A 16,506-nucleotide genomic window follows, 5' to 3' on the forward strand; every position below is an offset into this window, starting at 1 on the left:
AACTTAAACCAATAATATACGAAGGAATTAATAATTTAATTGTAAAGTTCGCATTAGTTTACATTTATTAAAGTGGAGAAAAGTTTAACTTTTGTATTAAAAATGTGGCAACATATTCGATACGTAAATAGAACGCTTCGCTTTGATATATTTGTCGCTGTTCATAATTGTTATAATTAGTTTTTCTTCTTCTTTCCACGCTCTATATTTTTTTCTTAAGCGAACACGATAATTTTTGTAGCGATATAGAAATAGATACCATAAAAAATTATATAGAAATAGAAATTGATACCATAAAGAATTAATAACGTGGCGGACAGCTGGCCGCCTTAGGCGGCTAGTTTAAAATACATAAGTTTTTTCTAATGTAAGTTTTAAATAGTTTAATATCTCGCTTAAATAGTTTTTTCTGCATCTTATTAGAAACAATAAAAATGATTTTTTTGAACCATTGTTGTTATTTTAGTGAAATTTTAAATTTCATTTTCAACACAAAAATTACAGAACTATGGATATCAATTTCTATATTAATTATTTTGCAAAATAGTACTTAACCTTTAGAATCCAAGACAATTTAGACATTTCAACAAGTGGTAGTCATTGTTTAAAAATTATCAAACATGACTGAGTTTAATTTATTAAGATCTAGTATGCTGTTTTCAATTCTATGTAAAATATTGATTATTAATATTGTTCTAAATTTTTAATTAAATTTACAACCTCAATTTTTAATTAAATATTTCTTTAAAAAAAACATTGTGATTTATAATAAAAATACACTTGTAATGGATGCTTATTTATGCAAATAAGTAAGGAATATAAACATCATGAAGTCTTAATCTACCAAATATTATTTTAAAGTTATATCAATTAGGAATAATAGATACTTTTAAATAAAAAGTTTTTCAGATAAATTATCATATATTTGTGCGATTTTTTCATCAATCTCGTTTGTTATATCCAAATCAGGCTTAAAATCATAACATTAAATTTATTCAAAACATAATTTTCCGAATCAATTTTATATATTTAAATAACAAAAAAAAAATAGTTAATACTATTTTTGCCATTCCTGTAAGTATAGTTAAACTTCAGTTTCCTAAAACATTAGGTATAGTAAAACTTAAAATTTTTATTATATTTCATATAATTAATGTGTGTAAATATTTGTTTATAGTTATTCAGCAAGTTAAATATTTAATTTTAGATGTAGAAATAGTTAATCCCTTTCCCCCTGAAAAGTTTTTTTATAAGGGGAGAAACGTAATAACCTATTAAACTTGACTCAGGTAACAGAGAACCGTCAATTTTACGTCAAAACTACGCATATTTCTACTTTAAATTTTACGAAGCATTCGTAAACTTTACGTAAAATTGAAACGTTGAATTATACCAAAAAATGGTTGTGCTAAAAGCGTAATATTCGCGTAAAATTAAACGCAAATAAATTCATTTTTTTAAAACATATATTTTACCAAACACTTTTTACTTAGTAAGAATGAATATATTATTTTTAGATATTATTTACGTCAAAAGTACGTCAAAATTGATATAAGTTGAAACGCCGAATATAATAAAAAAATAGTTATAAAAATACTGAAAATTTATGTAAAATTTTACGTGAGCTAATTCGTTTTTTTACGACTATCTTACCAACCACTTTTTACTAAATATAAGAATGAGTACAATATTTAGGTCAACAAAACGTCAAAATTTACGGAAGTTGAAACGTCAAATAATACAAATAAGTGATTATCCAAAAGAGAGAAAATTTGCGTAGATAAATTCGAACCGAAATTCAAATGGTAAATTTACTTCGTCAATAATACGTAAAATACACAGAATCATTTTTACTAAATCTCAATAGCAAATAATCTTTCGTAAAATATACGAAATCAATCTTACCGAAAAGTAGTTGGTAAAATTTATTCCGTTCATATTGCGTAAAATGTACCAAAGCTTTTTTTAACAAATATCTCAATGGTAATATCATTTCGTCAATATTACGAAAAATTTACGTATAAAGAATATTGACTGTACAAACTTCCCAAACGTTTACGTATCATGCGTGATTTCATAGAACATGAAAACCAAAATCATTATCACGAAATAGCAAAGCACTAGGTGAAATAGCAGTCTAAATATCAAACAGGAAATATACTGAAAAGAAATTAAAGTGGAAGCACTGACACGTATCATCGTCAGGGGGGCATTACTATGCAGCCTGTGGGGGAGCAGTTTCAACAGTTGGTGGAACATTACCGCAAGCAAACATACTGCCTCAAGAAAAAACAAAATAAACCAACAGCAAATGAAGACTATATACCGAAATATTGAAGTGCATAAAATTACCAGAAATGCATAAAATTATGAAAGAAATTTTTTTTTAAATTTTTTCTGCGCATGTGTAGTATAAAAGAATTACTTTAAACTTTCACATCTTGAGCAGTTTTTCATTTTTTTTAAATCAATAATTTTTAAATTAATTTTAATTTGCTCCAAACATTTTGTTTAATTCCGTTGTATATCTTTAGAATTATAGCTAAAAAAAACGTAAGACAAAATAAACAATTAGTTTTCTATAAAAATGTTTTGGCATACAAATCAACAGAAATGCATAAAATAATGAAAGAAATTTTTTTTTAAAATTTTTCTGCGCATGTGCAGTATAAAAGAACTACTTTAAATTCTCATATCTTGATTTCAAGATTTTTTTTGAAATTTTAAATTAATAGTTTTTAACTTAATTTTAAATTGCTCCAAACATTTTGTTTCATTCCGTTGTATATCCTTAGAATTATAGCTAGTAAAAACGTAAGACAAAATAAAAAAAATAATTTTCTATAAAAATGTTTTGGCATACAAATCAACAGAAATGCATAAAACTATGAAAGAAAATTTATTTTAAAATTTTTTCTGCGCATGTGCAGTATAAAAGAACTACTTTAAATTCTCACATCTTGAGCAGTTTTTCATGACTTTTTTTTTAAAAATTTTTCATCAATATTTTCAAAATTAATTTTAAATTGCTCCAAAAATTTTGTTTAATTCCATTGTAAAGTTTTAGAGTTATAGCTATAAAAAAACGTAAGACAAAATAAAAAATTAGTTTTCTATAAAAATGTTTTGGCATACAAATCAACAAAAATGCATAAGACTATGAAAGAAAATTTATTTTAAAATTTTTTCTGCGCATGTGCAGTATAAAAGAACTACTTTAAATTCTCATATCTTAAGCAGTTTTTCATGACTTTTTTTTTAGAAATTTTTAATCAATATTTTTAAAATTAATTTTAAATTGCTCCAACAATTTTGCTTAATTCCGTTGTATATTTTTAGAGTTTTAGTTTTAAAAAAAACGAAAGACAAAATAAAACATTAGTTTTCTATTAAAAATGTATGCATACAAATCATCGATCGAAAAATTACTCAAATTATGTGACATTTGATTCATTTAATTCAGTGAACATACAAAAAAATAATATTAAATGAATAGGTAGAGTTACAAAATTGTGGAATTCCTGTGAAGGGACTTATCTAGTGAAATCCCATTTCGTGTATTAAAAATAATATAAAACAGGAGGAAGTAACAGGGACTTATAAATGAGACAGCAGAGACAGCTAATTAAGGACAACGTTTCCAAAGAGTTAATTTTCTAACGGGATTAACTTTTTAAACGGGAATGCCATGTTATTGTATTAGCATACTCGCATTTAAGGCTCGAGTAAATAAAGCCTCTGTCTTTCAGTGCAGACTTTATTTCCTAATTAGGAACACTGACGGCAATTTTATTCTCTTAACATTTATCCCTATAAGAACATCACCCGATCAATACATTCCAGAACAGTTGCTCCTAATATAAAGGATTGAATAATATATTCTTAAAAAATATATTCTTAAATAAGGGAAACGGAATGTATGCAAAAATATTATTTTTCTGGTCATTTTTATGGTATGGTCAATACATTCCAGAACAGTTGCTCGCAATATAAAGGCTTCAATAATATATTCTTAAATAAAGGAAACGGAATGTATGCAAAAATATTATTTTTCATCATTTTTCTGGTATGGTCAATACATTCCAGAACAGTTGCTAGCAATATAAAGGCTTCAATAATATATTCTTAAATAATATATTCTTAAATAATATATTCTTAAATAATATATTCTTAAATAAGGGAAACGGAATGTATGCAAAAATATTATTTTTCATCATTTTTCTGGTCATTTTTCTGGTATGGTCAATACATTCCAAAACAGTTGCTCGTAATATAACGGCTTCAATAATATATTCTTGAATAATATATTGTTAAATAAGGGAAACGGAATATATGCAAGCATATTATTTTTCGTAATTTTTCTGGTCATTTTTCTGGTATGGTCAATACATTCCAGAACAGTTGCTAGCAATATAAAGGCTTGAATAATATATTCTTAAATAAGGGAAACGGAATGTATGCAAAAGTATTATTTTTCATCATTTTTCTGGTATGGTCAATACATTCCAGAACAGTTGCTCGTAATATAAAGGCTTGAATAATATATTCTTAAATAAGGGAAACGGAATGTATGCAAAAATATTATTTTTCATCATTTTTTCTAACTTAATATAAAATTTAAATAAATTAGTTGAATTCATTTTTCGAAAATTTATAAACATTTTTTAACAATAGTTATCACCATACAGTAGATGCTTGAAAGTCGTTAATATGCTCGTCTGCAGATTTACTAAGGGTGATCGGCTAAAGTGCGGAATCGAGTGTTTTCCGCACTTAATAATTTTAAACCGTTTGATTCTTCGTATTATAATATTCGATCGATCCTATTACAATATTCGATCAATTGTATTGTAATAAATGATTGATTCGATCGACTAATGCGTTAAATGTTTGTACTCGATTTTTTAAATTTCATAATTAAACATATAAATTTCAAAACATAAGATCAAGATTAATTTTGCACCTGTGCTCGGTTCTTGCACTAATCGAAACAGCTAAAATGTCCTCAGTCAAAAACGCATTAATATTGAAAGTAATGATTGAACTTAACTAACCTATGCATCGAGCTCCTCCATTGTTTTATAACAGAAACTTGATCAAAAATCTGATTCTCCCAATGAGCAAAACAATAGCCATAACAATATGGACTTGCGAAAATAAGTCCTAAGAATCATACCTGCTACGTTTCACCATTTGAAAAAGAAAAAAAATCTATTATAATGTAAAAGAGAAGAATAAATAAAAAATGCAACGATTTCTAAGTAAACCCTAAATGAATTTTATTTTCCAACAGGCAAACAATCTATATTCAAGTCAGAATACGATCATTAATAGGTAATTTTCTAAAGAGTTTGATGGGATAACAATTATCGTTAACTCCAGAAAACTCCCCTGGGAGCTTATTACATGGGAAGTGATAACATTCCGGATTATATGCGGCTGATACATAAGATCAGGGAAAAAAGAGACATCTGTTGTATCAAGTTTCATTAGTGAAATGGATTCATTGGCCAACTTCAGTGGTCAGAAAAACTACATTATTTTCGTAATTCACTACTACTACTTTGTTACATATGTAGTTAACTATAACTACTTTTTTTTAAATTTAATGACTACAGACTACTTTGGACTACTTTTTTTAATTCTTTCTAAATAATGGAAATTCACTTCAATATAATAGAAAATATTTATTGATCATAAATATCGTTTTTAGTAGGAATTATCTTCGAATAAAGGAATCTTCTAACTTAGTACCATTTCTTTTTAATTCACTCATTTTTAGTTTCAGAAGTAAGAAAAGGTATTCAAAACATCGGCTGCTCTTTTTGATTATTAGGACCCTTATTTCTATGATGAGGTTACTACTTTTTTTTTTTCGTTTTTCAAAAATTCAGAGGAAAATATATTAAAATAAAGAAAATGCGTTTTTTGTATCTGATTTTGAACCTTAAAATGTCGATTACCTCATTTAAGATCAATCTCTCGAATCATTAAGATCACATTAATATATCCGAATCTGGTGTTCTGTATTTCATACGCTGTTTGACTATTTTTAAACGAGAGAAGTGCTTTAATCAAAATAAACAACGTGTGAGAGACTTTTTACTTCTTCGTATTCGCGATCGCAACGCTCGAATACGCCATCTATGACCGGTTCCATGCGTTTGGCCCTACCCCTTTCCTTCTCCTCCTCTTTTCAGATGTATAGGAATGTTCTACGATATTTTTCCCCTTCTTAATATTTTTCGTATTTAATTGTCCTAATTATTTTTTAAAGTTTTCGATACGCTTTCTTTTAGAGCTACTTTCTATGTAGTTTTCAGCTCCGTATAGTTTTCTAACTTGAAAGGTTTTAATCCATTTGAAAATCAGGGGAGAAACTGACGTACTTCCTTCTCCTATGACTCTCCCCATGCTACTGGTGAAAGCATGTGAAGTGCTGCCATAGGTAGAGAGTTCTGCTCTATGCCACGTATAGCCCATTTCGATCACCGATTCTCTTTAAATAATCCTCAATATTTCTTTCTAACCGGTTCTGTTAGAGAGGGAGCTCTGCTTGTGTGAGAAGGACTGTCACCAAATTACATCATTGCCAGATGGCGACAAGAAAGCGACAGTCGCAGATACTCATTTGTGAAATCACCTGCAGATTTTGCGTGTAGGTCATGGAATGCTCAATGTCCACCCATAATGTCGTCACACGTTGACCTCACACCTAGATGTTAGTTTGCGTCTATAGTGAGATATATAGTGCATGCGGATAAGATTACTTTACCCGTACGCTTCAAATTGGTATTTGATTAGGTTTGGAGCAAGTATAGCGACAAATTCTTTTGGCACATTAGTTAACAGTTAAATTCGATTCGATACAAAATGAAAATATTACTTTTTTTTGTACGGCATGCACTGAATTTTCGTTCTTCAGCTCAGAAGATGCCGGAAGTGGTGCTAATTTATCGTTACCCATTGGGCACCCGCGAACCTAAAGCACGGAGGCGAGCAACATTACCCACGCCACACTGCCACAGATACCCGTTTATAGGGTGGGACACATTCACACATCAGAGAACAACACATGGAGAGAGAAACATCCATGCCCTGAGCGGGATTCGAACCCGCAGCCATTGGCTTTGCAGTCAGGCACGCTGACCGCACGGCAGCCTGGCCGGCAGAGAAAATTACTAGTCATCTATTATTAAGGAGTGCTCGACTTCGCGCGCAGGTCGTCGTGCTACCGAAGCGGGCGTGCCATCCCCTCCGCAGAGGATCAAAATTGTGATGGACGGATCATCCTCCAGGATGTTTTCCAGACCGTCGCCAATAGCCCATTGTTCAGCTCTAGTACGACGTAAATTAACAACAATAGCAACAACAACAACCATTATTACGGTGTAATAATCAAAAATGTCGAATAATTAATAAAAAAATGACTTACCATCCAGTTGAGCCCAATCTCCCAGGCATGGTATTCTCGACTTGATACTGGCCTGACACTTATCGTACCTCGCACTATCATCTAATCCGACAGTTTCGAAACGTCCTTTCACACCACACAGAAGGGCTGTAGCGCACGCACCAGAATCCCCAACTTGACTGTCTGTGTTGTACGTCTATAAAACACGTTTAAAATTATTTACTAGATGCAAACATATTAAACAAAATAAAAAAGAACTAAAAAAGTTTGTTTAAGATTAAAAGGAAAATTTCTACATAAGTTCTTAATCTTTTAATTGTCTGTTAATGAAAGATTCTTCGTTACAGACAAAGGGCACTAAATTTCAAATCGAATTACATATATATAATGTATATGCTAGCTAAATCCTTCCTTCCTTCGGAAAGGGTGAAAAAAGAGAAGCAATAAATTAAAATTAGTAATGAACAACACTACTAAATCATACACTGGGGTCTGTTTCGAAAAAATTTGGGTCCGTTAACGGACCCTTCACAAAATATTTTAACTTAAAAACGGGCCCTTCACAAAATGATTTTTCTTTTAATCGGACCCTTCACAAATTCGTTTATCTTCATTATTGCTCTGTTAATTGAATAAACCTTTCCCAGGGGGCAGAAAACAAAAAAGATGGATGTAAACGAATTAAGTTTTTTCTTCGGCAGACGATTCTTCCATTATTCGTCCGAAATTAATGTTCTGTGTTCCGCAGTATAAGCTAAATACCAAATATTTCTCTAATTTAGAAGCAGCAATTGCTGTTTATTTTGAAAAATTTCATTTTTTTAAAATTATAATTTTACAGTGCTGAGCATAATCTTGTATCTATTTACAATTTAAAAGCTCCTTGAAAAAGTTTTTTGCAATAACCGGACCCTATTTGCACAAGTTCATAAAAGCAGGACCCTGGTTGAAAGAATGTGAGTAATTTTNGCAATTGCTGTTTATTTTTGAAAATTAAATTCTTTTTAAATTATAATTTTATAGTGCTGAGCATAATCTTGTATCTATTTACAATTTAAAAACTCCTTGAAAAAGTTTTTTGCAATGACCGGACCCTATTTGCACAAGTTCATAAAAGCAGGACCCTGGTTCAAAGAATGTGAGTAATTTTTTCACAAATTCACAAAAACCGGACCTTTCACAAAATGTCTGGACAGCCCCTGATACACCAAACTGGAAGACAAATACAGACACAATTAAAAAAAATAAAATGATTCGATGCTCATCCTTATGACTTTACATTATTATATTATATTATATATTGCAAAACATATTTTTAGTAGCTAATCCCTACAAAATAAAGATAAGTATCATGCTGTTGCTCAAGGCCAACTCATGTTATTTTTAATTTACCTTATTCAAGCGATTTTCTCATGCGTAAAATAAAAACTGTGAATAACTTTCTATCTAATGATCGGATTTTCACTGCATCTAAATGGTTAGAAGGGGTGACCTCAAATATGGTAATTAATTAGCGCAGACGATATTTTAAGTTACGAAATAAGACGCAAAAATGCATTTTCTCTGAATAAATTTACTTTTCTTTCGACAGATTCGAATTTTTGACTCCCAAAATATAGGGGGTAGCAGCTATCTGGAACATGTGGTCCCAATAGTTTGGTCAGGAAAGAACTCCGAAGTTTGGTCCCCTTAATGTCAATTTGATTTTTTGAGTATTTCGCGATATTTTGGAAATTTTTCAAACCAATTATTAATTTTTCCAGAGATAATTCTATGCAAAAAATGAATTTTAGTAAATATTTATTATTTTTTTGTTATTTTGTTTAAAAACAATCGAAAAAATTTTGAATTGTAAAGTATAAAATTTTTAACAATATGTAATTTTAAATGGCAAAATACAAAATGTACATGAAATTAAACATATCTAGCAAAAATCAGGAAATTAAATGTAAAGAAAGCGAAGTGTAAGTTAATTTGAATTGCTACTCGCTTTATAGATTTCGTTTTGTGTTTTGTTCTGTATTTTCTTTAAAAATTATTTTCTGTTTTTTGCTTCATATGTTTTAGTTCTTATATATTCATTGTTTAATGTGTTTTATTTTTGTTTTAATTTTTTTATTGCTCTTCACATTATTGTATTGATATATTCTGCTTTGGTTATATTGATACAAAATTTATTCATGAATTATTAAAGGGAGAACAGTTAGGGAAAATCTAGCAAAGTAAATTGGTAAAATGTTTCATTTTTGGTGAGTAAAGGTAAACTTAGTAACTGTTATTGGTCTGTTAAATGGGTCCAGGGAAAAAGTCTTTCCCACGAATTAGCTAGAGCAGTGTTTCCCAAACTTATGACTTTTGTGTACCCTTTCTAAACTTTTATTTTCTAAAATTATTTATGGTCAACTTGATTAAATTATCCAGTATAATATTACCTTGCGCACATCCATTACGGGCCCATCCTTGATAACTAACAAATCAAACGAACTTCAGCAATGCAGTAAGAACGGCACTTTAAAACAAAACTCCTCTAGTTACGCTCAATTTGCGCGTTTGTTTTCATATTTTGCAATCTGGCAATCTTGTTACAAAAATCTTTTTTTAAATCATTCTTGTAAAATTTCCCGTTCATGTAAGTACATTTGAATTCGCTACTCGCTTTATAGATTATGTTTTATTCTGTTTTTTCTTTGTTCTTTTTATCTTATTTTATTTTCTGTTTTTACGTGTTATATTTTTACTTATTCTGCTCTATTTAATTTGTTGTATTCTATTTTGTTTTTTTGAGAGCTTCTCACACTATTATATTAATATATTTCGCTTCGGCTATATTGATACAATATCAGAAAGCACTCTTTTTTGCGGATATAATCGTGTGGGCTGATGAAAAGATTATATCTTTTATTTTCCGGGCTTTAAAAAAAAAAAATTATCCTTTTTTCCCCCCAGTTGTTTGTTATATTTTCATTATTATTTTTCTTCCCCCCCCCCTTTTTCATATGTCTGTAATTTTCCTTTGTTTTATCTTCATTTTGAACTTATCTAATGAGTTCTGTTTATTTGCAGCTTATGCGTAATAAATGAAACTTATTGTTTTTCTTAATTTTCTTCAGTTTTTTTTGTATTTATTTTGTTATATATATATATATATAAAGTAGTATATGAAAGAGGCAAATATAAATAGTTAATTACTTTAGCGAAGGCGACATATTCAAATTTGTCGAAAGCTAGTTCATTCTCTTCTCCCGTCTGTCCTCTCTTCTGTCCCCTGAGTATTCTTGCAGTTGTCACAGTTGTCATTCCCATTCCATCACCAATAAAGAGAATCAAGTTCTTTGCCACGTTGTAGTTCCTGTCGTCATCTAAATTCTTTAGTAGCTGACTCTTTGCTTGTTGATACCAATACCAACGATCTGAAATGACACAACAACACACTTTTCAAATCACAATAACACACTTCATTATTTAAGTAGATTCCGTTTTGTTTGATATTTTTTTTCCACTTCTTCTCTTAGAGTAAGATTTGTAAGTCTGGAAATCAAATGTTTAAAATTATTAACCTTCTTGTCAAGTTATTTTGATGATTTGGGTACGTAAATGGTTAATTTCATTTTTAGTGGGAAAATCATATGTTTAGCATAAAATAAAATATACTTAGTAGTTAAAAATTGATGTTTTGAATGACAGGCACTAAAAGTTTTAAGTTTTCTAGCATATTAGCTTGAGTGGCTGCCATTCAGCGTGGCAGTGGTAAAGTTTGCTCTAGTGGAGCATTATTTTCTAAAAATTAAAAAAAATATTAATTAATTATTTTCTAAAAATTTAAATCATCAATATAATGCTTCAATGAACAGAACGGTCCGGAAGAATTTTGCAACAAAAAAAAAATGCCTGTTACTTTGAGTATAGGCTCTTTTGAAAACGTCAGTAAAATGCTGCCATCTACTGTTCTAAATTTCATCAAAATTAACTTTTCCCGAGATAGATCCGGGTTTGACAAAGCAATATAAGTAAAATAAGGTTTATTTTCACTTAGCAAAAACCTCTTAATGTAAACCTAAAAAGGTTTTTCATGCGGTTTACGTGTAAACCTTCTAACCTTAAAATGAGATCTGCGACAATCTGCTCTATTCTACGCACATTACCCTGATCCAAAACCTTGGAAAACAACCATCGATATAAAAACCTTAAATCAAGGTTCACTTAGGGTTTTCAAGTGTGAAAAAATCCATTAATAAAGCTGGTCTCAAGGTGTAAATGATCTTAAATCTAGGTAATTATAAGGTTCCTTTTCGCAAAGTCTTGTATGCTCAGCTAAAATCCAGCTTGTCTTGAAATTTTAATGGAACAATGCAATTTGATCCTATCGTTAGTGTGACGTCAGCTCAAACGTCATTATGGACCTGAGTGACAATACTTTCTTAAAAAGTTTTAAAAACTAATTTTTAATCCTTTTAGGATGAAAGGTTTGAAACTACAATATTTTTGATTGAATTGAAAAAAGGTTTTTAGTACAAACGTTTTCGTGATAATAAAAAGAAAATTCCGATACAAGGTTGACGCACCCGGCTCGCACTGACGACAGTGCTGATGTAAAACATCCTCAGTGGTAGACGAATCATAGGTCCGAGTCCCCTTGCCGTGAGGCAAACCGTAGGAGGTTTTCATCTCCATGAGACGCAAATGAGGGTTATTTCCATCAAAGAAGTCATCCACGGAGGAAAATTTCTCCCAATACTTGATCCAGTAGTTCCCTTGTCTTCTGGATTGGGTTCATAAGTACAAGTCTATGGAGTTGAAAATTACTATTCGTAAACACGAAATTGGGTTGGCTGTTCAATAACGATTATAAAATTAAAATAAAATAGCACTTAGATACAAATGGTTCCGTTGTAGGTATTTATACGATATTCAGTCGGGAAAAATCATCCTAAAGTTTATTTTTAAAATAAAAATCAGGAAATTACAGTTGTTGACCCAGAGCAAAGGTGACCCAGACAGTTTTTCGATAATTTTATTCCCTCCTTTATTTAACTCAATTAAGTTTGAAAATTTTTTCATTTTGTCTCATAATAATTTGTGAGACATCAAATTTATTGCATATTTAACTAAAAGCATTAATTTTGGTATAATTTCAATCCGCAATCTGATTGTGTAATAGATAGATGATAGTTGAGCTTCGTTTTTTCTATTTATTTATTTATTAATTTTGTTGTTATTTTTGCTCTTTTTGTTTTACAGCAAATATTAAAATAAGGAATAAATTAATATCAAATTGGATATAACAAATATTTCGGACATTCACCAAAGCGACTATGTGGTTGTTAACATTCACCGGTGAAAGTCGACATTTTCCCGTTTTCGGTCATTGACAGTAACATAATCACGGAACCATGGGCCGTGAATTGCTTGATCACGTAAAAGTGATCACGGCCCTGACGGGGTTAACCAAGGTTTATTGGAACTCAATTTTCATTTAACTTTAAATGTTGAAATAGAGCTGTGATGGCTCAGGAGATAGAGCGTTCGTTTTCCAATGAGGTGAACCGGGGTTCGATCCCAGCGATGGCTGGTGGATACGAACTCCGCATCCGGCTTGCACCGATCACAGTGCTGACGAGAAATATCCTCAGTGGTAGACGGATCATGGGTTAGAGTCCCCTTGTCGTCAGGCTAACCGTGAGAGGTTCTCGTGGTCTTCCTCTCCATGTAATGCAAATGCGGGTTGGTTCCAACAAAAAAGTTCTCCACGAAGGCACATTTCTCCCAATACTTGATCCAGGAGTTTCCTTGTCTTCTGGATTGGGTTCAAAATTACAGGGCTACGGAGTTGAACATTAGTAGTCGTAAACCCAAAAATTGGGTCGGCTGTTCAACGACGGTTATAAAATAAAATAAAATGAAATGTTGAAATACCTATATGAAAATGTAACAGTATTTGCCATGAACATTTTTTCCAGTGGTATATAATCCTCTTAAGTGTTTATACAAGTTTATACTAAATATACATAAAGTTTAAAATACAAGTTTATGTAATATTCTTAATAAAATAAGTATACAAAAGTTTACACTAACGAATAAAAACATACATATTCATACTATTTACCACCTGGTGCGTTTACCATAAGGCATTTGGTGATTCGCTTTAATGGTATTTGAACTTTTAAGGTAGAAAATAAATTTCATCCGGTAGCCACCTTGCATGCTCCGTTTAAAATGTAAATAAATAATGCTTAGGTTGAACATATCGATATCTCTTCCCCCACCCCCACTCCCATCAACATATGGAATTTATATTTCTCAGCTGAATCCAAATGTTATGCAATCCATTCAAATATATGCGCATAACTGTAAAGCAGGCAGCGTCACCTGGGGGAATTAAATTAAAATCATTTCCGGGGAAAATTGTCTCCCGGCGCGATTTTAAAGTAGTTGTTGGCTTTTCCAAGCGATATTCGGTGAAATGTTTCTGCCTCGATATTAAATCGGGAATATCGATATGGATTGGAAAGCCTGTGTACACTGTACATCTACTCTTCCTTATGCACACGTATTTGCTATATATTTTTTAAGAATTTCCTTTCTTCAAATAAGAAAAATGGGCATTCGTAGAAAATGAACTATTCGAATGGTTTTAATACTTTGCGGTGTATTTCTTAAAAAAAAAATTTAGTTGCAATTTGGCGATTTGCATCTGGATTTGAGGAGGCGTCATTTTTATCAAAAGGTTAAAGTAATAGTTATTAATAATAAACCAGTTTTTCCGGGGGAATAAATTACGCACATTTATCCGTGGTTATGATTAATAGTTGAGTTGGGTCAGTGTGATTAATTGGGCAAAATTTATTCAAACTCCAGCTCTAACGTAATTTTTATATGTCCCCTGTGGCTGAATTTTTTTTTTCGAGCTATCTGCGACAAAACTGTCTAGCATTAATATATTTCTGCAAGATACTTTTAATAATAACAAACATGTATGTTACTAATTTAAACCACGTGTTTACAAATATATATATATATAGATCANGCACTAATATCTTTCTGCAAGATACTTTTAATAATAACAAACATGCATGTTACTAATTTAAACCACTGTGTTTACAAAAAAAAATCTATATATAATTCTTTTTATAATTGAACATGCAATAATATTTTGATATTCGCTTTATTTGTTGAGGAGGGGAGGGTAACGCAAAAATTATTTCCTTCTCCGCATTTTGTCAATAATCATCACAATAAAAAAATAATTAAAAATCGTGAAATCCGTTATCAAAAATAAAAGATCGAAGACGAAATCACGCGAATTGGACTCCTCAAATGCATAATAAATAATCGTAGTATCGAAATAAAAATATCGGATTTAAAAATTATTGTGTAATCAATAGCTGCCAAACATTAGATAGAATCATTGCCTTAAAAAGTAAATACTCAAATGCACGATTCGAATTTTTCCATATCGTTTGAAATATATCGAGATATTTAAAAACCACGTAAAAATCAATATCAATAACGGTCGAAAATACAATCGAAATAATGCATCAATTTACAGTACTATCGGCGTAAATTAGGAGTGTCAAAAGTTATTATCTAAATGCATGGTTCAAATAATGCATGGTGTAAATTTCTGTAGAAAAGAAAAGTAATTTTTATTTTATTTTTCGAAAGAAAAATCTTTCTGCAAGAACTCTAACATTCTGCGACGATGTCGCCATGTCGCTGCGATTCTCCCATGGGGTATATGTCAGTGTATAGTGGTAATAAATTTGTATTTTATAGGTCTATGTATTGTGGTATAAGTCCATACATATATATTCTGTTGCTGAATGATAATTTTTGAAATCTTGTTCATAAAATTTCATCAATAAACCACATTTACCGGTTGTTATTAAGAGTGTCCCAACTAGATAAGTTGATTATTAATAATAACCGGTATACATAAATTCTAATAGATTACTCATTCTATTGGACTTTTTTAGTTCGTATTAAGGGGCGATTATATTAACAGATAAATTACATTTACACGTAACAGATACATGACAGTATGATTGGCTTTTTATTTCGGATAAACAAAACGTTTACATTACCCAAATTTGACAGTAAAAATAATATGTATATAAATATAATAATAATATATATTGTTCCTGAAATAAGACAAATATTTTCTTTTTTTAATAACTGAATAAATAAAAAATAATAGGGTAGCTAACAGAAGAAAAGTTATTCATATTAAATTGAAACTTACTACCATTTAAAAAAAAATGGACCACTTTTCATAAAACTGTTGTATTAAAAATTTGGACATTAATAGTTTAAAAGTTCACTTCGCAGTGAGATTTCGCCCTTTTACGTTAGCTTCCGCACGTGCCCCGTACGTAAGATTTGAAGTAACTGCGCATGTTCGCGTTAATTTTAGATGCTACGTATCTTTACGTTATATTGACGTAATTAACGCTACAGAGACAAAGCTACAAGCACGCTTTTTATAGCTATTAAATGTTGTATTTTGTTTAAGCCAACCTTCAAACTAAAAACATGGATTTGAAGAAATGTATTGATGAAATTTAGAAATGAATCGTACTTTACTACTACTAACTTGCCTTTCAAAGCAAACTAGAGTAAGTTATGGTAATTTGTGGACCTCATGCATAAACTAAGTTTCTTCATTCTTGGACCACAAATCTAAATAGACAATGCGCAGTCAGGGAAAGCACTTCTTTTGTAAAGAAGCTTCTATTGGAATATTTATTTATTGATCAGAGAAGCAGAGAAACACAGTCTGTAAAAGCGATATTTTTTCGACATATTATAGAACAGAAAAAATGCTACCAATTTTTTAAAAGGGTACAACTGAAAAATAAATTTTGAAAATTTTGATCGCCGAAAGGGGATTACATGTTACCAGAGCCGGATTATACCTTTCGTAGGCCCTAGGCATAGCCGTTTTTGGGCACTCCCCTCCTTCCCCCGCTCCTCCCCTCTCTTCAAAATATATGCTGAAATTTTCTTGCATATTTTTTTTTTTACACTTTTATTTATATGGATTTTAATTTACGAATTTGTTTATCGAACTTCATCTGCAATACCGACAAGTGTAA

General features: G+C 30.6%; 1 protein-coding gene and 1 long non-coding RNA gene across 2 annotated transcripts in view; one reads left to right on the plus strand and one right to left on the minus strand.

Moving 5' to 3' along the window:
• Positions 1 to 16,506, minus strand: part of LOC107457235 (alkaline phosphatase) — a 77,033-nt gene that overhangs the window by 21,443 nt on the left and 39,084 nt on the right. Inside the window, exons 2-3 of the mRNA XM_043054938.2 lie at positions 10,604 to 10,824; positions 7,436 to 7,610 (exon numbers count right to left, since the gene is read on the minus strand). Of these exons, the coding sequence (XP_042910872.1) occupies positions 7,436 to 7,610; positions 10,604 to 10,824 (396 nt within the window). The remainder of the gene's footprint in view (positions 1 to 7,435; positions 7,611 to 10,603; positions 10,825 to 16,506) is intronic.
• The window catches only part of LOC122272008 (uncharacterized), a 94,075-nt gene that overhangs the window by 19,433 nt on the left and 58,136 nt on the right, over positions 1 to 16,506 (plus strand). The gene's annotated exons all lie outside the window — the stretch shown is intronic.

The sequence above is a fragment of the Parasteatoda tepidariorum genome, chromosome 3 (genome assembly GCF_043381705.1).
Source record: "Parasteatoda tepidariorum isolate YZ-2023 chromosome 3, CAS_Ptep_4.0, whole genome shotgun sequence".
NCBI lineage: Eukaryota > Metazoa > Arthropoda > Arachnida > Araneae > Theridiidae > Parasteatoda > Parasteatoda tepidariorum.